Source organism: Halichoerus grypus, chromosome 4 (genome assembly GCF_964656455.1).
Source record: "Halichoerus grypus chromosome 4, mHalGry1.hap1.1, whole genome shotgun sequence".
Taxonomy (NCBI): Eukaryota; Metazoa; Chordata; class Mammalia; order Carnivora; family Phocidae; genus Halichoerus; species Halichoerus grypus.
In genome coordinates, this window is record NC_135715.1 from 91,968,422 (window position 1) to 91,983,131 (window position 14,710).

The window sequence follows — 14,710 nt, forward strand, 5'->3', positions numbered from 1 at the left end:
CACAGCTTCAGATCACGTGGTCCTGAATGGTGTGCAGACCGACTTTGTAGTTTGTTGGGTGACATTTCTTGAGGCCGCACTATTGAGGCTAGTAACAAGGATGAGAGTTTCTCCCCCTTCTTCCCCTGGGATTGTCTCTTTCAGCCCATTCCCACAGCCCTGTGACAGAGGAAGGGGCAGCTGGGCAGGGCTGTAGAGACTGACTCCAAGAGCTGGGCCCACCATCCAGGTGGGCCTGTTGGGTGACCCCCCCAGGAAGTGTGGTGGGAAGGGAGAAGAACAAAGGAAGGGAAGGGGAGGGAAGGCTGAGCAAGCACCTCCTGGTGCTCCCTCCCGGTGCCATCTGTGTCCCTTTTCCTGCAGCCCTCAGCATCTCCCCACAAACCGTCTCCTCCTAAGACTCAGCTCCCTGGACACTCAGCACAAGCTGCCTCGCCCTGCGGCTTGCCCAGCTCTGCCACCTGCCTCACCTCATATCCCGCCCACCCGCCCTCACCATGCTGGACTCCGGCCCATAGGGGGGGATGGTGGCTCCATGGGAATGACATGCCACCATTCCATCCCAACGGACAGGTGGCATGGGAGGTCAGTGGGGGAAAAGGAAGGGAAAGACACACAGTGAGCGCGCACTCAGTCATCCAAGCAGGGGTGTGTGGAAGTGCCTGGAGGCATTTTGGTTGTTACAATGACTGGGGGTGCCCACTGGCATTGAGTGCTGAGGGTCGGTGCCAAGGACAGGTGAGCTCAGTGAAGAACCGCCCCACCCAAAGTGTCAGAAACCTCCCCCACCCCCCCAACCCCCATCTACCAAAAAAAAACAGAAAGAAGCAAGGGAGGGTGGGAAGAAGGGAAGGCAGGCAGGAAATAAGAAGCAGGAAGAGGAAAAGGAAGGAAGGAAGGACAAACACGTGTGGCCCTAGCCTGTCACCTGGGCAGGAGGCAGGCTAGCTGCTAGTCTGATCACGAGTAGTGTCCCTGCTGCACTAGAGGATGCAGACTCCCCCCAGGAGACCTAAACAATTCTGTCACCCAAACTCTTCTTCTGGATGAGAAAGCAGAGGATTTCCCCCCAGGCACATGGCTGGGGGGTGAAAAGGTTCCTCCTGGGCTCCCTGAACAGGATGCCACATCAACTCCTGGGATCACCCACCCAGGTCCCAGGGTGACTCTTGGGCCCTGGGCAGCAGAGGCACAGCCGAACGAGATGTTACCCAGCAGGGCAAGAGTGAATGTCACCGGCAGGCACCATTAACTGAGAGTGACTGACAAAGCCTTGGAAGGAAAAAAACAAAAGCAGGTCTGGTCTGGGCTGCAGTGAGAATCTTAGCGCTGAGACTCTGTCCCCAGTTAAGAGCTGATGTCTATGGTCTGGGTGGCCTGCTATCCCGTGAACATCCAGGAGCTCCTCCAGCACCTGCCAAGACAGACCCAGGCCTCGTGTTTTCCTCAGAAAACCATTTCAGGCTGTACCCATCATGTAAACTGTATCTGTTTCCTAGGGCTGCCATTACAAAATGGCCACAAACCGGGTGGCTTAAAACAACAGAAATCTATTCTCTCACAGTTCTAAAGACTAGAAATCCAAAGGTGAGATGTTTCAGGACCGTTGTCTCTCTGAAGGCTATGGAGAGAGTCCTTTTTTACCTCTTCCTAGCTTTTGGTGGTTGCCAACAATCCTTGGTCTTCCTTAGCTTGCAACTACATCACTCCAGCCTCTACCTCTGTCATCCAGTGGTGTTCTGTGTGTGTGTGTGTGTGTATTCAAATTTCTCTCTTTTTATAAAGACACGAGTTACTGGATTAGGGCCCAACTGACTCCAGCACGACCTCATCTTAAGTTGATTACACCTGCAAAGGTTCTGTTTCCATCACATGTACCAGGGGTAAAGACTTAAATTTATCTTTGGGGGAGACACAATTCAACCCAGTACAGTGATCAATCTCCAAATCTCTACTCTTGTTACTCAAAGTGTGATCTATGGAGCATATGCATTGCCCCCGGGGGTTTTGTTACAAAACAGATTCTGATTCGTAGGTCTGGGGTGGGGCCCCAGATTCTGCTTCTACCATACATACTTACCGTCTACCATTCCCAAATATACACCTGCGTATCAGCCAAATTCAGCCCTCGCCGATGCCAGAACACTTGCCACCACGATCTCCCAGACCAACTCTGTTTGGACTACTCCGATAGCCTCCTGTCCCTGCTTTCTCTGTGTTAAAAAAAAACAAAATACAGGGGTGCCTGGCTGGTTCAGTCGGTAAAGCATGCAACTCTTGATCTTGGGGCTGTAAGTTCAAGCCCCACGTTGGGTGTAGGTTACTTAAAAATAAAATCTTTTTTTTTTTAAAGATTTTATTTATTTGAGAGAGAGAGTGAGAGAGAGCATGAGACTGGGGTGAGGGGCAGAGGGAGAAGCAGACTCCCTGCTGAGCAGGGAGCCCGATGTGGGGCTCGATCCCAGGACCCTGGGATCATGACCTGAGCCGAAGGCAGACGCTTAACGACTGAGCCACCCAGGCGCCCCTAAAAATAAAATCTTTGGAAACAAGCAAACAAAATACAACCAAGTAAATTTGAAGATCTAATGGGCTTTATTAAATGATGCATGAATGTGATGAATATGGCACTGACTGAGCCACCCAGGCGCCCCCGCAGTATTCTTTTTGAAACATCTGCAATCACCCTCCACCCTTATTAGAGTAGTATTATTACCAACAATGGCAGTTCACTCCTTGGTGAGCTGTAGACAGAAAATGTACCAGGTGGTTGCCTCACAAGGTCACTTTATTTGTACAAACAAGGAAATTGCAGGGAATGACTTCCAAAGCCTTGACTCCCTGAACAAGGAGAAGCAGGCCCCTTTTATTAGGCCTTCGCATGAATATTCAGAGGGGGATTTTACCATTATCATGAGGCTGAGGCACTTTCTGAATCATCTGGGAAGGCATCATCCTCAAATGTTTCTTCTTCTGTTCCAGCAGTCAGTTCCTTTCTGAAAAGTAAGACCGGGGGCGCCTGGGTGGCTCAGTCGTTAGGTGTCTGCCTTTGGCTCAGGTCATGATCCTAGGGTCCTGGGATCAAGCCCCACATCGGGCTCCCTGCTCGGAGGGAAGCCTGCTACCTCCTCTCCCACTCCCCTTGCTTGTGTTCCTGCTCTCGTTCTCTCTCTCTCTGTCAAATAAACAAATAAAATCTTAAAAAAAAAAAAAAGATGAAAAGTAAGACCGACACCCAGAAGCTTCTAGGAGTTTCTTGAGTTCAGGAGGTCAGACCTAAGTTCAGAGGGTTAGGTCAGTGACAGTATTTTAAAGGCATAAACAGCCACAGCTTTGCTTAAAACCCTCACAACATGGGCGCCTGGGTGGCTCAGTGGGTTAAGCCTCTGCCTTCAGCTCAGGTCATGATCCCAGGGTCCTGGGATTGAGCCCTGTGTCCAGCTCCCTGCTCAGCAGGGAGTCTGCTTTTTCCCTCTCCCTCTGCTCTTCCCACTGCTTGTGCTCTCTCTTCCAAATAAATAAAATCTTAAAGAAAACAAACAGAAAACCCCTCATATTGCCTTGTGTTTACAATAAACCCCAAGTTTCAAACCTTGACAGGCAGAGCCCTGGAGCTCCAGCCAGGCCCTCTCCCCTCACCCCTCACCCCTCACCCCTCACTGGCTGAGCTCCAACCACACTGGTTGGTTCTTTCTTTCCAGCTCTAAGGACAGTGCACATGGGGTCCCCCTACCTACATGGGGAGCTTCCAGGTTTTCACACATGGCTCCTTACAGCCTTCAGGCCTCTACTCAAATACCACCCACTCTGGGGGGGCCCTCCTTGGTCACCTAGCATGCCTCTACCCCACGGGGCTCTTATGTTTCTCATTGCACCAAGCGCACCACAAACATTATTTTCCACCTCCCCAATCTCTAAGTTCCCCAAGGGCAGCAACACGAAAACACAGTAAGGGCTCAAAAAATGAGTGTGTGAAAGAAAGAAAATTAAAAAAATTAAAGAATGATTGGCAAGACCTCAAGGGCACGGATGTTTGGGGCTTTATTTTTAAAACTCTCCTTGAAATTGGCGGGCCGCAAGATAGGCATGAGCAAGTTAACCTTTCACGGGTTTAGACAGTCGGCAGGAACAAGCCAAGCGGCGCCCAGCCAGCAGGGGGCGCCCGAGCTCCCTCCGGCCCCTCCCGGACTCCGCCCCGCCCCCGGCGCCCTATGCCCCGTCCTCGCGCCTCACCGCGCATGTCTCCCGCCTCCACTTCCGCTTTGGGTGAGCTGAGAACGGGCCGTTTCCGGCGGCGCCGCGTGGAGCTCTTCGGCTTGGAAGTCGTCGCCATGGCGGTCTTTGCTGGTCCGGCTAAGCCGTTCCTGTCGCTGAACCCGCAGGAAGAGGCCAAATTTCAGAAGGAGGTGGCGCAGGCCCGCCGGCGCGCAACCCAGGTGAGCAGCCACCGCGGGTCGGACTGAGAAAGGAGGGGGCAGACGGGTCCGCGTGCGGTTCCCTGCCCTGGCGCGTCTCGCCCTCCTCACACCTGTGCTATTTCCAGCGTCTCCCCGGGTGGGCCGCAGACCTCACGAGCTTGAAGGCCAGGGTCTTTCCGAGACCGAGAGGGTTATGCTGATTGGGAGATGGGGTTTGGCCGTGTAGGCCTTACGGTCCTCCTATGGACGTACGGGGGAGGTAACCGAGTGATGCAAGAGGAGGGCCCGCTGTTGGGAATGGACTCTTACACCGCAAATCATCCTCAGGTTAGAGCTGCCACTCCTCCAGTTTGTCCCCGAATTTGGGAGGTTTGTTCGCCTGGTTGGTGATTTTGGAGTTCTTAAAAGACAAGGTTTGCCGAGTTCCATTTACTGACTAGGGCCTCTGTCATCAATTTATATTTGCCTTGTTTTTTAGCGTAAAATACACGTTTGGAAAAGTTAAAAGTGCTTGTTATGGAAGGTAAGGGCATGATGACTGGGGTGCTGAAAGGTTGGTTGGTGGGCACTGTGAGGGACAGTGTCTCGAAATTGTTCGGTTAGGTGGGTGTGAGTCAACGGTGATCTGCAAGCAAAGTTGAAGGGTACGTTTATGTGGAGTTGGGCCAGAAGATTTAAATCGATGTTTTCAAAGATTTACTTGATTATCCACTGATTCAGCGTGTAGTTATTGAGCATTTACTGGGTGCCGGGTGCTGCAATACAGGCTAAGACAATCCACCACTTGACCGTTGTCGTCCTGGGAGGTCAGAGGTTAAACACCGAATTTTTCAGTTACTATTCTGTAAATGGAAATACAGGGCAGGTTTTTGATCTTTTGTCTTGGACTGAGAGATAAGGGTTTTGCAGGTTTTGTTGGAGTGTGATTTTTTTTTTCTTCTTTAATTAAAATTTGCATTTACCTGGTCTGTATGTCTTCAGCGACAGGAGAAAGAAAAACTGACTCCTGGAGTAATCTATGTGGGCCACTTACCTCCAGCACTTTATGAAACCCAGATCCGGGCATATTTCTCCCAGTTTGGCACTGTTACAAGATTCAGACTGTCCAGAAGTAAAAGGGTAAGATTAGATTGCTTTGTTCCTTACAAGTATGTAAGTTTTGATAGTTTACAGAGTGTGTTCATATATTATTGTTTGGCACAGTTCATTTTAGAAAGGGGGGTGGGTAAGATTTAGAACCTGAAACTGTGAAAAGAGCAAAGTCAAAGTCAGTGTTACTGTAAATGTTTGTTTTACTATTAAAATTGCCCCAAATCCTCAAGTTAAATTGATAATCCTGATAAGTGATTCATACTTATTCTGTGGCTATTAAGCCAGGTAGGTATACATGAACTTCTGTTTGAGGAGCAAGTATGAACATCTTCTATCAGCCTCTGGCACAGGCATCCCTATAATAGCAAAGTTTGTATAGTGAGTAGTTAAGAATAAGGGCATTAAAGCCAGACCACCTAGGTTTGAGCCCTAGCTGTATGGGTCACTAGTTGTGTGACCTTGGACAATTTATATAATTTCCCTATGTTTCAGTTTTCTAGTCTGTAAAATACGAATAAAATACCATCCACCTCCTAGGAGAATACAATCAAAGATTAAACAAGGTAACAAATGTAAAGTTCTTAGAACAAACCTGATACAGTAAGCCCTTTATAAATGTTGTTATATTGTACCTACCTCCTAATAAAGAAAAAGTTTGTATGGTTTGTTTCTGAAATAGAGGAGTGGCCACTTTATTTTCTTCCCTGCACACATCCACTTTTGGTTGTAACTGTAGACCTCTCACTGTTGGAATCTGTTTTTTCTTGATACAATTTTTCCACATTTTATCAAAGTTAAATTTTATATTTGATTTGGTATGTGAGGGGATAGGGTATGCATCCATCATATGCTAGTTGCCATAAAATCACAGATACTAAGTTATGTTGTCAAAGCAACATGTTAGCATTAAAGAGGATTTTAAATTAAAAATGCCCTAGTATCTCCTCCATCTTAACCGAAATAACATTTTGTGTGTATTCCTCCCTTTGTTTTTCCATTTGCCTATTTATAATGGTTGCTAATTATGTGGGTGAGATATTATTAAACATCCTAAAGTCTGCTAGAGTATTTAGTGGCTATTTGGTACCGCCATTCACTTTTATCAAATATCAACTTGATCTCATTATTTCTTTCAGATCTTTGTTCTTTAAGAAATAAATTATAGGTAGACTTGAGGTCCCTTTTGTACCCTTCCCAATCGTCTTCATTTTCTCCCCATGTCCAGGAAATTACTATTCATGAATCCAGTGCTTTTCATTACTCTGTGTTTTTAAATTTTTACTACGTGTTCATGTATGAATGAATATACATTGTATATTTAAGTCTATATTTTGTCATTCTTTAACTCAATTTTTTCATTAACAATCTGTTTAGAACTTTATCCGTGAAACTCTAGTGCATTCATTGTCGTCACTGTGTTCCTTTGCTTGAGTATATTAAGTTTATCCAACTTATTGAATATTAGGGTTTTGGTTTTGTGTTTTTGTTTTTACAATTTTTCTCTGTTACAGGTGTAACCGCTAGGAGCGTTCTTTGCATGAGTGTAGGCATATTTTTCTAGAATAGTATTTTTCAGAGTTTGGACCCACTATAAGAAATAAGTTTTACAGCACAAGCCTGCGCACGCACGCACACACACGTACGTAAACATAATTGAAATAAGTCATGTGAGGCAATACTTACCCTTCCTATTCAGTTTTTTTTTTAATGCTTTTCTGACCCCCTAAGTTGATTGTGTTGCCTTCTTAAAGGTCACATTCTGAGTTTGAAAACTACTGCTTTACAGAATATCATCAGAGTCACTGAGTATAGAATGCTCATGGTTTTTGTATCTGCCTTACTCTGTGACATTTAGTATCATTATGTGTGTGTTGGCCGTTAGAACTCCATCTTCTATGAATTCTTCTATGAATTGCCTGTTCATATGTTTTGCCCTTATTGTTTTCTTTTCTGAAAACTTTTTTCTGCATTTTCTGGGGTATTACTTTGTAAATGTTTTCCCAGACTGCAATATAGTCATTGTTTTCCTCAGTTTTGTATTTTGAAAATGTTCAAGCCTACAGGCAGGTAGAAATAATAGTGTGATGAACATCCCTGCCCCTCACCTGGATTTACTTGTTATTAACATCCTGACACATTAGCTTCATCTCTCTACTTGTCCTCTAGAACATACACTTTTTTGTTTTGAAGAGTTCAGGTCAGTTGTCTTATAGAAAGCTTGCTCCTTAAGGAGATGCATTAAAATTTAGCATTTCCAGCATTGTTGTTGCATAATAAAGGTGCCATTTTCCCCCCACTCACCCCAATTTTGACTGTTTGCTCAGTATTTCCATGCAACATTCTGGGATTACTAGGTAAAATAGGTAAAAGTGTTTGGCTTCTTTTTTTTTCTTTTTCCTTTTTTTTTTAATCTCTACACCCAACGTGGGGCTCAGACTCAAAATTCCTGAGATCAAGAGTCACATGCTCTATCAACTGAGCCAGCAGGCGGTCCTGGCTTTTTTAGTTTTGGTTTTTTGTTTCTTTGTTTTAGTCACTTGACGTGTATTTTCAAATCCCTTTTCAGAAGGCTTATATGAGTTGATAATGTGGTACAGTAAGTTGAATATCGCAACGTGTCTCTTCCACTACACCGTCTTTCCCCTCCCTATTAAGAGATAGGATTATAAAGAATTTTTGGACATACAAATTTTTACCAGAATCCTCTTGTGGCAGATAACTAAACAATGGGCATGTCCAAGGTGCTAGTTAGTGGCATTGCTGGTGCTAGAAATGAGCCTCCTGGTCATGGAGTGGTTTCCTATTTCCATAATTGTATCACCAATTTTGATCCATATCCAAAGATATGCTTAATGCAAAATTGTGAAATATTCCTATTGTTACTAATAATTAGGACTGTAGGGGCAGAAAGATTTGTTTTTTTCTACCCTCCTAGGTTCTCATAAATTTATGTCCTGCTTTTAGGCAAATGGAGGGGGGTGAAGGGCTTTTTTGTTATGTACTACTTCCCAGTTGCTTTCAGCTCAAAATAATCCTTATGCCAATGTAGCATATTTGGGGATGGCATATTCTGCCACCCTACAGGAACATTTGCATCCTTCACAGACTTTGTGTGGAGCACTTATGAATTATTTCTTCATAGCAACCCTGTGAGAGTGGTTATTTTGTCCCCATTTAATAGAATGAAAAACTGAGGTTTAATGTTACTTACCTGTCACAGCTGGGATCCAAACCTGGGCATTTGGACGCTAAAACCCATGCTCTTGTTACTAAGACAGGTGAGAAAATTCACTTTATATTGTGGTGCTGAGGGCAGGAACCTGGGACATGCATTTCATAAGATGTTGGCAGCGTCCCTTTACCATCAGTTAGGAAGATGATCAGTCATTAGTAAACATGAAAATGAATACACTATTTTATTGATTCGCTTGGCAATACTGAGGAGTTAGTTTCTTCCCAGTTCTTATGTATAAAGTGAGAGTTAGATTATCTGCATTCTTTGCAAAACATCACACTATCCACTGGGCATTGTTAATACATGAATAAAGTGACTATCAATGAAATTGGTAATGAGTAAAGGACTGTGGGCCTTAACCAGATTTCCTTCATGTGGTAAATTCCAGCTGCAGTAGCCATGTATTTGTCATGTAATAAAAATTCTAGGAATACCTCAAAATCAGGGGCATGTTCCGACTATTTTGGATCTTTTCTTTCTAATATATTTCATTTTCACGTAATCTCTGCACCCAGCATGGAGCTCAAACTCACAATCCCGAGATAAAGAGTTGCACGCTCTACTGACTGAGCCAGCCAGGCACCCCGGATCTTATCTCTTCCCATAACAGCCCCTGCACTGTGCATTGAAGTTAGAGTTAAAGGTGTTGTAATGTTATTCGATAATGGGGCTAATTTACATTATTTAAATTAATGGCATTTTAGGACTTTCATGACCAGTTAGAATTTAATCATTCTACTTTTTGTTGTCGGGTTTTCCATTGCAGACTGGAAATAGTAAAGGCTATGCCTTTGTGGAGTTTGCATCTGAAGATGTTGCCAAGATAGTTGCTGATACAATGAACAACTACCTTTTTGGTGAAAGACTCTTAAAGTGTAAGTGCTTTTCTCTTACCGGTGGGATTGCATGGTGCATGCCTGCTGCTGGTGGGTGACTGTGCCGTGAAATACAAATTGCTTAGCTACTTAAAAAAAAAAAAAAAAAAAATTTGCTTAGCTACTTGGATGTCCCACTTCATCTCTGGGATGATTCTCTTAAGTATTTAAGTGCAAGGATATGAGTGCATTTTCTAGACAGATTCCGGCTGGAATTTTAAAGTCTTCCAGAGTGAGAGCTGTTTTTATGCTAAGAATTGAGACAAGTTACTACATTGGAAGAGCAGCTGACCCATCCCTAATGGGATACAGAAGGCTTCCCAGAGGAAGTATCATTTAAGTTGAAACCTGAAGATTAGGTAGGAGTGAGCCAGGGGAAAGCAATTACCATCCCTGGCTTGATGGGGACAGCAAGTGCAAACCGAGAGGTGACTAACAGTACTTACGTGCCTGTGAAGGAATGTCAGGAGAATAGCAAGAGATGAGAGGAGGTCAGGTTACTGAAGGCCTTAAAAATCTGGGAGTTTAGAATATGTCCTGAGGGCAGTGGGAAGCCACAAATAGATTCTAGATAGGATAACATTAAAAGCAAGAAATCCCGTTTGAGAGTCCGTCTAAATGACATTGGCTGCAGCTCTTTCACAGGAGAAACCATAAGGAGTAGAGGGGAGACAACACCAGATCAGTTCATCCTGCAGAAAGTGGAGCTGCCCACTTTGCGTTCCCGGAGCATCCCTGTCTGGAGCTCTGCGCCTCCGGAGGCAGAGTTAACTTTGGCTTTTCTGTGCTGAGGGGGGAGTGTGACCATACCAAGTGCCCAAGCCACACACATCTGTTCACATAGCTGATGAGCTGCCCAAGTAGCGTCTCTCTCTCTCTCTCGGTTCCTGTTGCTGTGAGAGAGAATCCCAGTGGCCTCATGAGGTCATGGGTTCATTTCACACATAAAAAGCGTGGCTCTTTCCAAGAGGAGATGGGCCAAATATAAAATATGTCAGGGGACCACATGGGTAGGATCAGTGCTGTGCTGTGCCTGACTTTGAAAGATCACAGAAAAAGTTCTGAACTTTGATACGAGTTCAGATGGAAGATTAGCCACATTGTCTTTATTTTTTTGAATGGAAGTAGTGTATATGGGAGGTGAGCCCAGGAAAATACTGGTAGGGAGTAGAGAAGTGAGAGAAGGAAGTCATTGAGGGTGTGTTAGCAAGCACATTACTTCTCAGGCAGCTGGGCTCCATCCTGCCGGGTAACACGGGAAGACAGAATTATTCCAACTGACAGTCAAGGGAACTAGGGTATTTATCTATCAACTTCCCATCCTTCATTGGTTGAGGGTTGATGCCAAGGGTTTGGGCCTGCCTTGCATATGGTCCCAGTGTTCTTCCAAACCCGAAAAGGGCCCTTATGCAGAGAGAGCTGGAGATAAGCGGTAAGCTGGCTGAGTCCTGGAGAGAGACGCAGAGGAGATGAGGTGGAAGGTGATTCCTTGTGCTACAGCAGGTCACGCAGCCTGAGATCCTGGTAGCTTCGGGAACCCCAAAGACTTGGCGCCGCCAAGACATTCCTTTATACGACTCATCTTGTTCACTTACATATTTCTAGCTCCTGGAACAGTTCTTAGCATTTAATCAATAGCTATTTAATAATTGTTGGCTGTATGCCTTTTCATTTAGGTTCCTACTTTATTGTTTTGTTTTCTCCATGGAAATGGGAGACCTCATCTTGATTATGATGTGGGAATGACACTGGTGGAAACCTCGAAATCTTCTCCCTCCCACTTGGTAGAAAACTTCTTTCTGTTAAATATAGGTCATTTTATACCACCCGAAAAAGTACATGAAGAACTTTTTAGAGAGTGGCATGTTCCATTTAAAAAGCCATCATATCCAGCAGTGAAACGGTATAATCAGAATCGGACTCTTCTTCAAAAGCTACAGATGGAGGAGCGATTTAAAAAGAAGGAAAAATTACTCAGGAAGAAATTAGCTAAAAAAGGAATTGATTATGATTTTCCTTCACTGGTAAATATGCCTTCACAAAATGTTTTTTGTATTTTTTCTTGGGGGTGGGCTTTGTACCTCATTAGTTATAATGTGGGTTTTATACATCAAGTGTCCAGCCCGGTGTTCAATGTGCTAGGCTTTACCTAAACTTTTGAAACATTGCATTGTAGGTTCTTTTTTTTCCTCCTAAATATTTCATTTATTTGTTTATTATTAGAGAGTGCACACAAGTTGTGGGGTAGCGGGGGAGAAGCAGACGCCCTGCTGAGCAGGGAGCCCGACATGGGGCTCAATTTCAGGACCCCAAGATCATGACCTGAGCTGAAGGCAGATGCTTAACTACCTGAGCTACCCAGGCACCCCTGCATTGTAAGTCCTTTTCTAAAAGTTTGTTAGAGCAGATCCTATTATCTCCCATCATACAGAAGAGGAAACTCTTGAAAGGGATTAGCTCGGGGTGCCTGGGTGGCTCAGTTGGTTATCCAGCAACTAGAAGACTGACTTACCCTCCCTGGGCCCAGTTCCTGGTTGTTAATTTTTTGCCCAAATCCCAAACACACTCTTTCTCAGTAGGTGTTAAAAGAACAGGCCCTGGTACCCATGGGAACCACGGGGGAGCTGGGACAGTGAAGCCTGAAAACAGGCATGCGAGAAATGCCTCTCCGGTAGCCCATTTGCTGCTTTGTCGAAAGCAGCCCTGCTTCATGATCTAATCCTGAATTTGGCCAGACCGGGGCCTGCCTTTTCACAGTCTTCCAGTTCACATTTCTGATTCAGCTTTCTGTGTGGCCAGCTCCAGGTTTTGGCCCCACTTCAACCTCTACAGCCTGTGGCCCTTCCTTAGTTGGAGGCCCCTCTTCCAGTTTTGTCCTTAAGATCGTGAGTTTTGCTTTTTAAATTGAAATGCTGTGTCATTTGGGGATGATTTACTGCTAATATGTATAAGGCTGTAGTGGTAAGTTAAAACTGTATGTGAGACTACCAGTTTATTTCTTTATGTTTATTTAAGATTTTACGTAAAAAGGAAAAAAGAAATGCTTCAGATACTGGGCTTCAGAAATCTACAAATAGCCAGGTAAAATTTTATTTATTTGTATCTATTTGTCGTATCACATGCCAGGTAGTAGGGAAAGATAAATGGGGAAATATATTCAGGACTACTATTGCTGATAAATATGCAGACTGATGAAGTCCCTTAAAATTTATTGAAGGTCTTATCAAAGAAAAAGAAGAAGAAAAAGGCTTCACGTACTCCTACCACTCCTGAGAAGACTGTGGATAGCCAGGTAAAATTGTCTTCAATATTCTGGAAATGAGGTATTTTAGAAATGATTGAAAGAGGAAGAGCAGGGGCACCTGGCTGGCTTAGTCAGTGGAGTGGGCGACTCTTAATCTCAGGGTCATGAGTTTGAGCCCCATGTTGGATATAGAGATTACTTTTAAAATAAATGAGTAAATAATTTTTTTTAAAGATTTTACTTATTTGAGAGAGAGAACACAAGTTGTGGGGAGGGGCAGAGGGAGAGGGAAAAGCAGACTCCCACATTGAGCAGGAAGCCCGATGTTGGGCTCGATCCCAGAACCCTGGGATCATGACCTGAGCTGAAGGCAGATGCTTAACTGAGCCACCCAGGCGCTCCAATAAAGATTTTTAAAAAAAGGAAAAGCAGTTCGTGCTGCTGTCACTTTACTAAAATTTCAGATTTCACCTTGTGATTGTTTTGGTAAATCCTTACTGGTGATTTAGCAGATACAGTGAGGTTAGCAAAAGTTATTGTGAGTTTATTGCACTGTTTACCTTTCAGTGACTAAGTCAGTAGGGAGAAATGAAGCCACTATCTTTATAAATGTAAGTCTAGTTTTCTACCTAATAGCCTATAATGGAGCATATTATGTGCAGCTGCATCACCGAAAAGGGTAAACAAGCCTAAAATAACACAGGGCGGCTTATAAAAATACAGGGCAGGTGGTATTGGGGGAGAGGAGAGGTAAACTCATTCCTGAAACCTACCTATATTTCTGTATTATAATCTTTTATTTGTTAAATCCAGGGCCCCACACCAGTCTGTACGCCAACATTTTTGGAGAAACGAAAATCTGAAGTGGCTAAAATGAACGTTGATGATCAAGATAATGAAATAGTTTTCAAACAACCCGTACCTGGTGTAAAAGAAGAAACACAAGAGACTCAAACACCTACACGTTCGAGAAAAAAAAGACGAAGAAAAAGCAATCAGTGATTCTGAAAAATGTGATTTTAGTGTGAGGGCTCGTTCTTTGTATGTAACTAGATGCAGTGGAGTGCAACCATTGGCAAGATTCTTGGAGGACAAACTGCCAGTTCAAGTCAGCACGGAAAGCGGTTGCAGCTGGCTTAGCTGCCCTTGCTGAGACACGCAGGTGCCTCCCCTGCGGGAGTCAGGCAAACGCTACCTCTTTGTCCTGGTCTCTAGTTTTCTTTGCAGATGTCATAGCTGTCTTTAGTTACTCTGCCTGGATAGGAAAGTCACCATTTACTGCAGCTTTCGTTGTTACCATCAAATAAAATCTTGCTTGACTACCTACATGGTTTGTTAGGTGTGCAACTTTAACCCATAAGGGCACTTCAGCATCGTGTGCTTGAAACTGGAAGTTACATTACATGCAGAGAGAGAAGTATATGTGATCACTTTCACCATGTTAAGTTAGGTTTTGGTGGGTTAGCAAGATTTAATAACCGTCGTTTTGTGTCTGTATCATGGATGTGGAATTGTATTTCAAGAAATCAGTGACCAGCAAATAAACTTTTTCTGTAATTCATTCGTATGCAGGTGGGACTTAGATGTCTTTTTTTTTTTAAGTTTTTATTTAAATTCCAGTGTAAACATACAGTGTTATATTAGTTTCAGGTGTACAATACAGTGATTCAGTATTTCCATACAGTACCTGGTGCTTATCACAAGTGCCCTCCTTAATCCCCATCACTTACTCCTCCCATCACCTCGCCGCCTCCCCCTGGTAACCATTGGTTTGCCTCTTTTTTTTTCTTTGCTCATTTGTTTCTTAAATTACATACATGAGTGAAATCTTGTGGTATTTGTCTTT

At 44.1% G+C, this 14,710-nt stretch overlaps 1 protein-coding gene across 1 annotated transcript; it reads left to right on the plus strand.

Moving 5' to 3' along the window:
- Positions 1-4,243: 4,243 nt before the first annotated feature.
- Positions 4,244-14,431, plus strand: NIFK (nucleolar protein interacting with the FHA domain of MKI67). Its single transcript, XM_036099014.2, has 7 exons — positions 4,244-4,436; positions 5,400-5,537; positions 9,512-9,620; positions 11,433-11,644; positions 12,636-12,701; positions 12,838-12,912; positions 13,678-14,431. Exons 1-7 carry the CDS (start codon positions 4,332-4,334, stop codon positions 13,864-13,866), a joined length of 894 nt encoding a protein of 297 aa, XP_035954907.1. The 5' UTR covers positions 4,244-4,331; the 3' UTR covers positions 13,867-14,431.
- Positions 14,432-14,710: the final 279 nt, after the last annotated feature.

What these genes read in the sequence shown, in the direction of transcription:
- NIFK (XM_036099014.2), top strand. Translation starts at nt 4,332, where the DNA reads ATGGCGGTCTTTGCTGGTCCGGCTAAGCCGTTCCTGTCGCTGAACCCG. An exon ending in ATTATGATTTTCCTTCACTG is followed by an intron (nt 11,645 to 12,635) that starts GTAAATATGCCT and finishes TGTTTATTTAAG; the next exon opens with ATTTTACGTAAAAAGGAAAA. An exon ending in AGAAATCTACAAATAGCCAG is followed by an intron (nt 12,702 to 12,837) that starts GTAAAATTTTAT and finishes AATTTATTGAAG; the next exon opens with GTCTTATCAAAGAAAAAGAA.